General features: G+C 46.7%; 1 protein-coding gene across 2 annotated transcripts in view; it reads right to left on the bottom strand.

Annotated features, from left to right (window-relative positions):
• LOC132383018 (GATOR complex protein WDR24-like) overlaps window positions 1-10,498 on the bottom strand; it is a 48,635-nt gene that overhangs the window by 15,523 nt on the left and 22,614 nt on the right. The window contains exons 5-8 of one of the 2 annotated variants that reach the window (XM_059953717.1): window positions 8,465-8,589; window positions 6,419-6,523; window positions 4,672-5,009; window positions 366-550 (exon numbers count right to left, since the gene is read on the bottom strand). In XM_059953717.1, the coding sequence (XP_059809700.1) occupies window positions 366-550; window positions 4,672-5,009; window positions 6,419-6,523; window positions 8,465-8,589 (753 nt within the window). The remainder of the gene's footprint in view (window positions 1-365; window positions 551-4,671; window positions 5,010-6,418; window positions 6,524-8,464; window positions 8,590-10,498) is intronic. The other variant, XM_059953718.1, reaches the window with a different exon arrangement.

Raw genomic sequence — 10,498 nt, 5'->3', positions numbered from 1 at the left:
TACCGTAGTGGGAATGGTGGGGGGAATACAACCAACTCTCAAAAAGAGAACCATATGGAGCCAGGGGACTCACTGGAGAGATCTTGTAAAAAGCTAGTACCAGGCACGATGGACCAAATGGCCTGATTCTTTGACTCAACTCTGCTTGGATGATTTTCCCCCCATCAGAGGATTGAAACCATGAGGAATTTGGACGGGGAGGGTATGGTCCGGGTGCATGCAGAATAGTAGCTCAGCACACACTGGAGGTCCACAGGGCCCCTCTCCGTGCTGTAGTGTTCTATCACACCGCGGAGCACCAGCCACGGGGCAACTGTGTCAGCCCCTTCATGGCCAGAGAAGGCCTGCCCAGCCACGCCACTCGCCTCTCGCACATCCAGCCGTGGGTGTTCATCGGCCGCTTGCAGTTGTTGCAGTTGACATGCAGGGTGGTCGACGCCTGGTTCAGGCAGTTGATGGACCTGCACGTGCTCAGCTTGATCACCTCGTTGGCCACGTTCCAAAGCCGGAATCGCTGCAGGAGGTCGATGTAGGACATGTACCAGTGCTCCTGTTGGGTTCGAAGACAGGGGGCGTCACTCTCACTTCATCCACCTGACACCACGAGAACATGAAAACAAGCACTCGGCCCTCCAGCCATTCTGTTAGGTTCAACTTATTTCATTAAACACAAGCTGTTACTCAGGCTGCTGCAATTTAAAAAATCTATGGACATTGAACCAGTGGCCACTTTATTAGGTACCAGGAGTGGAACCCAGCATGGTCTTCTGCTGCTGTAGCCCATCCACTTCAAGGTTCGATGTGCTGTGCATCCAGAGACGCTCTTCTGCACGCCACTGTAGTAATGCGTGGTTATTTGAGTTTATGTCACCTTTCTGTCAGCTTGAACAAGTCTGACCATTCCCCGATCTCTCATTAACAAGACATTTTCATCCACAGAACTCGATGCAATCTGTCTTTCACGCATTCTCTGTAAACTAGAGACTGTTGTGCATGAAGAATCCTAGGTCGACAGTTACTAATTTACTCTGACCACCCCATCTAGCACCAACAAAAGTCACTTAGATCACCATTCTGATGTTGGGTCTGAACAATAACTGAGCCCCTTGACCATGTCTGCATGCTCTTATGCCTTGAGTTGCTGCCACATGATTGGTGGACTAGACATTTGCATTAACGGGCAGGTACACAGCAATACCTAATAAAGTGGCCACTGAGGGTATTTTTGCTCCTTATCCTCATTCAAATCAGCTGCTCTCAGGAAGCGGTGTGTAGCTCTCTCCACTGCCCGAATGTCTGGGAAAATTACCCATAAACACTAACGTACCTTTTAATTTAATGAAATGAGGCAAGACAAATACTTTAAAATGAGAAAAGGAATGGAAGGACCTGCAGGAAATCTATGTAGGTTATAGGTGGTAAAGTGATAAAGCTGTTTAATTAAAAAAAATAATTTAGTCACAAACAAGAGAAAATCTGCAGATGCTGGAAATCCAAATAACGCAGACAAGATGCTGGAGGAACTCAGCAGGCCAGGCAGCATCTATGGAAAAGAATAAACAGTCAGCGTTTCGGGCCAAGACCCTTCAGCAGGAATCTAGTGCTGATCATGAAGATAAAACAAGGAGGTTATGGCTGTAAATTACTCTGCTGTTTGAGCTGATCTCAAGGTCTTGACCAGAATGGTGAGGGCTCTTAGCTATTCAGAAAAAAGTTGAGCCCAGAGGAAGTTACAAGGAGATCTAACAGAAAGGTGTGGAATTGGGGAGGGTTTCAACAGAGCACACTGTTTCAGTTTTGTTTAGGATCATTAAAAACCTAAAAAAAAGTATAAATGAGCAGTTCTGTGGGCAAAATCACCTTGTTAATGAGACAAGTCAGAGGAGCATGGCCAGACTGGTTCAAGCCGACGTGAGACTTTCCTTTTACAAAGGTGTGAGGACTCTGATCACAGGTGGGAAAAGATTCAAAAGTGGGTATCTACTTGGAAAGGGAAATTTTGCCTGGATCTGAGGATAGAGGTACATGGAAAAATGTGACTGCCATTTCAAAAAGTTGCTCTCTTCCAACCACTTCCACCTTCTAATGTTAAACTCGCTCGTGACTTGTGTAAGATTGGGGAACTCGCCTCTTGCTGACATCAATTAGTTTGGATTGTGGACGAAGGAAAAGAGGGATAAGGACTTTGTAATTTGCTCATCTGTAGTGTAGGCATAACTAGAGTGTGGCTGGGCTAAAGAGAACATTCCCTCCCGTAACCGCAGTATACTGTGATATACACACGGTGGCCAATTTATTAGGTACACCTGCTCATCAGTGCGAATATCTAATCAGCCAATCTTGCGGCAGCAACTCAATGCATAAAAGCATGCAGCCATGGCCAAGAGATTCAGTTGTTATTCAAACCAAAATCAGAATGAGGAAGAAACGTGATCTAAGTGACTTTGACTGTGGAATGATTGTTGGTGCCAGATGGGGTGGTTTGAGTATCTCAGGAACTGATCTCCTGGGATTTTCACACACAACAGTCTCTAGAGTTTACACAGAATGGTGCAAAAAACAACATTAAAAAAAGCATCCAGTGAGAGGCTGTTTTGTGGGAAAAATGTCCTGTTAATGAGAGAGGTCAAAGGAGAGTGGCCGGAGTGGATCAAGCTGACAGTAACTCAAACAACCACGCATTACAACAGTGGTGTGCAGAACACACAACCCTCAAAGCTTGAAGTGGATGGGCTACAGCAGAAGATCATGAGCATACACCCAGTGAGTTCTTCGTTAGGTATAGGAGGTCCTTAATACAGTGGTCAGCCAGTCTATGGGTCAGAACCCACTTCAGGTGATTTTGGGTACAGGGCAGTGTGTTCCGTTTGCCTTAGGCATACAGTTCTGGGCTTTATCATACGGAGCATGGACTTCACTCTGAATATTATAGAACGGGTCTGGCCTCAAATGAATATTGTGTTCAGTTCTGGGTTGTCGCGTTATAGGAAGGACATGAAGGCTTTAGAGGGGTGCAGAAAGGATTTACGGAGAGTTCTTGGGGATTAGGGACTGTGGAACACACTGCCTGCAGAAATGGTGGAGGCAGCTTCCACTGGGAACAGAAAACATATAAAGTGAAGTCTATCTCACGAGACTACGGAGAAAGGACCGAGCTATGGATTAACTGAGCAGCACACACAAAATGTTGGGGGGAGCTTGCAGGTCAGGCAATGCTGGTGGGAAATGAACAGTCAATGTTTCCTGTTGAGACCTTATATCAGGACTGAAAAGGAAGACAGAAGAAGTCAGAATAAAGTGAGGGAGGGGGGGGGGAAGGAGTAAAAGCTGGAAGGTGATAGGTGAGACAAGGTGAGGGAGGAGGGGTGAATAAAGAAGCTGGGAGGTGATAGGGGAGACAAGGTGAGGGAGGAGGGGTGAAGAAAGAAGCTGGGAGGTGATAGGTGAGACAAGGTGAGGGAGGGGGGAAGGAGTAAAAGCTGGGAGGTGATAGGTGAGAAGGTGAGGGAGGAGGGGTGAAGAAAGAAGCTGGGAGGTGATAGGCGAGACAAGGTGAGGGAGGAGGGGTGAAGAAAGAAGCTGGGAGGTGATAGGTGAGACAAGGTGAGGGAGGAGGGGTGAAGAAAGAAGCTGGGAGGTGATAGGTGAGACAAGGTGAGGGAGGAGGGGTGAAGAAAGAAGCTGGGAGGTGATAGGTGAGACAAGGTGAGGGAGGAGGGGTGAAGAAAGAAGCTGGCAGGTGATAGGTGAGACAAGGTGAGGGAGGAGGGGTGAAGAAAGAAGCTGGGAGGTGATAGGTGAGACAAGGTGAGGGAGGAGGGGTGAAGAAAGAAGCTGGCAGGTGATAGGTGAGACAAGGTGAGGGAGGAGGGGTGAAGAAAGAAGCTGGGAGGTGATAGGTGAGACAAGGTGAGGGAGGAGGGGTGAAGAAAGAAGCTGGCAGGTGATAGGTGAGACAAGGTGAGGGAGGAGGGGTGAAGAAAGAAGCTGGGAGGTGATAGGTGAGACAAGGTGAGGGAGGAGGGGTGAAGAAAGAAGCTGGCAGGTGATAGGTGAGACAAGGTGAGGGAGGAGGGGTGAAGAAAGAAGCTGGGAGGTGATAGGTGAGACAAGGTGAGGGAGGAGGGGTGAAGAAAGAAGCTGGGAGGTGATAGGTGAGACAAGGTGAGTTGGAGTGGAAAAGGTGAGGTGGGTGGTGAGAGGGAGGATGGCAGGTGATAGGTGAGACATGGTTCAGGGCTGAAGGAGGAGGAAACTGACAAGAAGGGACAGTGGACTCTGGGATTAATGGAAGGAGGTGGGAAACCAGAGGGAGGTGATGGGCATGTCATGAGGTCAGGGGAAGAGGAGGAGTGAGAAGGGCCACCCACTCATCCGGTTTCACCCGTCACCTGCCATCCTCCCTCTCTCCTCACCTTCTTACTCTGGCTTCTGCCCATTTGCTTCTCGGCCCGAAACACCGACTGTTCATTCCCCTCCATAGATGCTGCCTGACTTGCCAAGCTCCTCCCACATTCTGTGTGGGTTGTTCAGGACCTGTAGCACCTCTTGTATCTCTGACAGAGTGAGTGAGTTACTCTGGTGGGCAGCTGCTACAGATCCCGACATCCAGCCAACACGTTCACTAAAGATGAGCAACCCAAGGAAACGCCCCTTTTTGCATGGCCGTACCTGCGTCTGCTCATCGATTTCCTTCCTGATCCTGTCCCCAAGCACAATCAGCACAGATATCGCCATCTGCACGTCTCCCTGCTCGGCGTAGAAGCACATCATGTCCCTGACGATGGGGTTGAAGTAGTCAGTGGAGAAACTGTGATCAAAGGGAGGCTGCGAGACAGAGACGAGGGAAATGCCCTCGGTTGGCGTCAAGGAGACTGAATCCGCCTCGTTGCCGCTGATGTGGGGGGAGTCGGTCTTGTCCTGGAAGTGGTCCAGGCTGGTCGGATGGTCCAGGATTTCGTGGCGCAGCGGGAAGCCCTCCTGCGGGAGAATGAACTCGTTCTCTTCTGCTGAGGGAAGCAAAGAGACTGTCCTGACTGGCTGCATCAGGGTGTCGTACTGCAGAGGGTAGTGAACTCAGACCAGCCCATCACAGGCACAGCCCTCCCACCAACTCCAGGGAGAAGCATCTACCCATGTGGGTCACATCCTCACTGCTGCCATCTGAACCTGAAATGCCTGGACCAAATACTTTCTTACCTGCACGGCCCTAAGAACAGAACACTTCCTGCCCTACAATGGACTTGCCTCCCCGTGTCTTGTCTTTTGTACCAAGGTCTAGTTTTTGCACACACTTTTTTTTCCCTCTTTTCACTGTGATAGATCTCTGTAGCACAGAAACTGCCCTTCAGCCTCTCTAATCTGGGCCAAACTGTTACTCTGCCCAATCCCATCGATCTGCACCTTTCCAATCCATGCACTTCTGTTGTCGAGTACAAGTTATGTATACTTTATGCTCTGTGTGATTTATCTGCAGCTATGTGTTTGTGACGCTGCTGCAAGCTGGTTTTTCATTTTACCAACACCTCAAGACAATAAACTTGACGTGATTACACTGGACAACAAAGATTTAGCTTCCTGAATACTTTTGGGTGCACCTTATGGATTTTGCACTGCCAATCATGAAAATCGGCACGAAATTTCCCTTTTTTTTAAAAATTGCTCATATGTGTAATTTCAATTCATAAGTCCGAGCAACTGGTGCCAAGATTAATAAGGAAGGCATTTTTGTTGGTCCACAAATCAAACAGGTCATCAATGACAGGCAATTCGAAGAACTTCTAGTGGGGCCAGCGAAAAGCACATGGAAGGCATTCGAGGACATTGCTGAAAAATTTCTTGGCAACTACAGAACACTAAACTATGTACAACTGATTCACAATGAAGAACGTTGTCTTTGAATAAGCAGTGGTGGGACACAGGCACAATGGACTCACATTTAACTGTGGATTAGGAAATAGATACTCTATATCTCACAACTTCTTTTGAGGATGAAGAGCAATCAGCACGTGACTAGCCTCCCTCCTCAGATTACTGGCTTGAGATCCAGTCTGACTTCTCCTGTCTTCTATCCCGAAGACCAACAGCAATGCCTTTTTATCCTCCAACCAGATAACGAAGGATTGATCCTGGGTGTGGAGCTGGGTCTTTAACTCAACCTGTCAACAATCTCTCTCCATGTCCTTGCCTATTCACCTCTTCAGGTGTTCCACATTCTTTAACCAACCCTGAGCAGAGAAGCTCCTGCCGATTCCCCACAAAATGCTTTTGTCTTTAGTTTAGTTAAGAGCCTCCCTTAGCCTTTGGGAACCGGAAAGCTCCTAACTGAACGATGAATGAGCCACAACCTGAGCATCCCTTCCTGACCTGCCTAGGCTTCAGGGAACAACTGGAACTTAGCAGCTCCCTGACCACTCACCTGGAGCATTCTCGTGATCGACAATGAAGAAATCGTCCTCGTCGACTTCACCATCACCGAACAGGTAATCCGCTGGTGCGTCACTGCCCTCCGTCTCCTCGTTATCTGAAGGGATGCAAAAGGCACCGCACAGCTCTGTTAACTTGATCTAAACAATATTCCATTACCTCGAATTCAACATTTTAGGAATAGTTTCTCCGCCTCCACCATCAGATTTCTGAACAGTCAGTGAACCTTATCTCATTATTCCACTTTAGCGGCGACACGGTAGCGTAGTGGTTAGCACAACACTTTATGGTACAGGCGACCTGTGTTCTATTCCCGCTACTGCCTGTAAGGAATTTGTACGTTCTCCCCGTGATTGTGTCGGTTTGCTCCTGGTGCTCTGGTTTAGAACACAGAATAGTACAGCACATTACAGGCCCTTCGGCCCACAATGTTGCGCTGACCCTCAAACCCTGCCTCCCATATAACCCCCTCACCTTAAATTCCTCCATATACCTGTCTAGTAGTCTCTTAAACTTCACTAGTGTATCTGCCTCCACCACTGACTCAGGCAGTGCATTCCACACACCAACCACTCTCCGAGTGAAAAACCTTCCTCTAATATTCCCCTTGAACTTCCCACTCCTTACCTTAAAGCCATGTCCTCTTGCACTGAGCAGTGGTGCCCCGGGGAAGAGGTGCTGGCTGTCCACTCAGTCTACTCCTCTTAATATTCCTCTTTCCTCCCACAGTTCAAAGACGTACCAGTTGGGAGGTTGGTTGGTCATTGTAAATTGTCCCACGATTAGCCTAGGATTAAACTGGGGTAATGGAATCTATTGGAATTTATTCCTCACTTTGACCTTTCATTTCCTCTCACCTGCCCATTAGAAGCTGGACACTACAGCTAAAAGAGCCTATTTTACACCGCATCTCAATAAACAAATACATATTTTAAAAATTGTAACTTATAGTATTTTTTAATGGATTACATTGCACTGCTGCCACAAAACAACAAATTTCATTAACATAAGTCCGTGATAATGAACCTGATTCTGACATGCTTGGGGAACACACAATGCTGGAGGGACTCAGCATCTATGGAGATGAATAAACAGGTTGGAGTACCCAGGGATGGGTCTGGGTGGGTTTGAGCTGGAGATCAGTCGGAGGAAATACATTTGAAAGATGAACGCTCTGCTCTCTGATCCTATGTGAAAATCTCTGGGAGATCCTTAAACAGGCTTTCCCAACCTCTTTTATGCCAAGGACCAATACAATTAAGCAAGGGGTCTGTGGTCCCAATACAGACCCAACCTGTTACTCTCTCTTGAGAAGACAACCATTTCACCCCAAGAAATAATCATTCTCTTATGAAATGCCTGTTAAGAGTATATTCTGGAATTAGGGTATGAAGCAAATATTAACGTCAGCAGCAACCAACCTTCAAATCTGAATATGGATCGTAGATTGAATTTAAAATGCAGCTCAGAACAGTAAATTTCAGACCAGGAAACTCCAATTGACTGCTACTTGTCTGCATATGCATGAATGCAATCAACACCCCAATGCATGAATATGACTCAGAGTCCACAGCATTTAGAGTCATTTGCAGAGCAGGAGACATCCAACTAACTGAGATGTCTGCATATGCATGAATGCAATCAACATACAATCGACTCAGAGACCATAGTAATTAACTCATTTTGGGTGCATTGGTGGGAAGACCCAGTAACTCAAAAGGAGCATTCTGAGGCACTGTAAGTATAGAAATTGCTCTGTTACCTTTGTTCTTTAACATATAAAAACGTGCTGCAATGTTGGGTTGGAAAGTCCCTCTCCTTCTCTCTCGTGACACCAAAAGGTGGCAGCTTGTGTGCGTCCCTCTGGTGACCCTGTTCACAATTACACCCCCAGTGCTACTGAATCCATTGTTGGGCAAGGAGGACGAACACTATGTACAGTGCTCCGGACTTGGTTTCACCCACACCCTGTAATTGACATTTTCCTAGGGATTATTTGGAGGGAGAGTCAAAGAGGTGAACTGGGATGAAGTGGTACCTTCGTTAGTCTGCAGCGAAATAACAGTCAAATCCAGGGGTAGGCTGTCCTGACGGTTTTCCAGTCGGACTCTCTCAAGCTTGGCTTCACTTCCTAATGCTGCGTTGCCGTCTTTCAAAGTAAAGCTGCAGAAACGGGGTCGGGGGGGGGGGGGGAAGAATTCTTTACACATTAGACAATGCATTACTCAGCAGGCTGCAGCTAAAAGCAAGGCTGGGTACAGGTCAGATCCCAGAGCCCAAACCCCATCTAAGGCCCCTCATCACAACGAAACCTTTGTGTAGTGAACCCCTTGTTGAACGATATGCAGATCTTTGGGGATGTAACAGGCAGAGTGGATAAAGGGGTACAAGTACATGTAGAGTATTGGGACTTAGATGAAACACAGAACATTAGTATTCACTGAGGTATATGGTGCAACAGTTGGGGTAATAAATTCCGTGGCAGACCGGTATAAATCCGAGTTTTGATGCACAAGAGCATACAGAGGTGGGAATATGAGGCAATCAACAACCGGCTGGCAGAACTCAGCAGGTCGAGCAGCATCTAGAGGGGAAAAAGGAATTGTCAGCATTTCAGGTTGAAATCCTACATCAGAGAGCTGAAATAAATGGGTCGTTGGCAGAGTAATGGTCTGAATAAGTGGAATTCACAGCAACTGACACTGATACCTCAACTATTCAGTCTGTATTGGAGATTTGGATGAAGGAATGAAGGGTCCAGGAGCCAAAAATCACTGATGATACGAGGGGCAGGCTGGGGATTCTGAGAGCTCAAAGAGCCCACAAATCAGTCTAGATTGGTGAAGAAATGGAGAGGAGCTGGCTGAAAGAGCATCATGCCGGGAAATGGGAGGTAATCCACTCTGAAAAAAGGACAATAAAACAACTTATTGTTTATGCAGAGGGCACCTTCAAAATCAAAAGGTTACCTGAGTTTCAGCACCTAAGTTACAGGGAAAGATTGAACAAGTTAGGTCGGGGGTCGGCAACCTGCGGCTCCCGAGCCATTTGTGGCTCTTTCACCTCTGTGCTGCGGCTCCCTGTGGCTTTGGGAAATAATTGGTCAGTATTTAATTAAAATGTATTTTATGTTAGTTTGTTAGCTTTTGAAATGTAATTCTAAATTTGAAGATTATGGTGATCTTGTACAATGTAAGTGTGGCGACACATTTTCTGACACATCCGAAACGGCTCTCAATTAGCCAGCATTCCGGCTAAGGGAGATTGCCTACGGGGGTTTGTGAGTACGTGTCTTTTGCAGCATCTGCGTCCATGGGGGCTGGGTTGAGGGAGGCTTAGAAGCAAGGCTGTTTAGTTCGAATAAAGTTATTCGACTGCAGTTTACTGACTGCCTGAACACACCGCTGCAACGTGTTTTTATCGCTATTAATATACGTCACCACTGCCAATACCTGACACCCGCCAGTGCACGATTTCTTTAATTTTTCGATCCAAGGTAAGCCAACTATGGAGAATTCTAAAAAAAGAAAAGTGACTGAAGAAAACAGAACGTTTAATGATACGTGGACAGATTCATTTGCTTTCACTGTTGACGAGACTGGTTTACCGGTATGCTTAATATGCAATGAGAAACTAGCAAACAACAAAAAGTCAAATGTCGCAAGGCATTTCCAGAGTAAACACGCAGCCTTTGCTCAAAAATATCCGGATGGAGATGAGAGAAAAAAAGCCGTTTCGGAACTGATGCGGAAGGTTGATCTGAGCAAAAATCATTTCCAGAAATGGATGAAGTCAGGAAAATCAACGACATACGCCAGTTATATTGCCGCTCAGGAAATAGTCAGGCACGGGAAGCAGTTTACAGATGGTGAATATATAAAAGAATCTTTCATTAAGATTTCAGAACATCTATTCACGGACTTTAAAAACAAGAGTGAAATTGTGCAGAAAATCAGGGATATGCCCCTCTCTGCAAAGACTGTCAAAGACAGAACCATAAAAATGGCAGAAGACATCACAAGACAGCAAATTAAAGACATCAATTCAGCTGTGGCCTACTCGATTGCCTGTG

Source organism: Hypanus sabinus, chromosome 29 (assembly GCF_030144855.1).
Source record: "Hypanus sabinus isolate sHypSab1 chromosome 29, sHypSab1.hap1, whole genome shotgun sequence".
Classification (NCBI taxonomy): domain Eukaryota; kingdom Metazoa; phylum Chordata; class Chondrichthyes; order Myliobatiformes; family Dasyatidae; genus Hypanus; species Hypanus sabinus.
The sequence above is the reverse complement of the archived record's forward strand: the minus strand, read 5'-3'. Positions and strand labels throughout refer to the sequence as shown.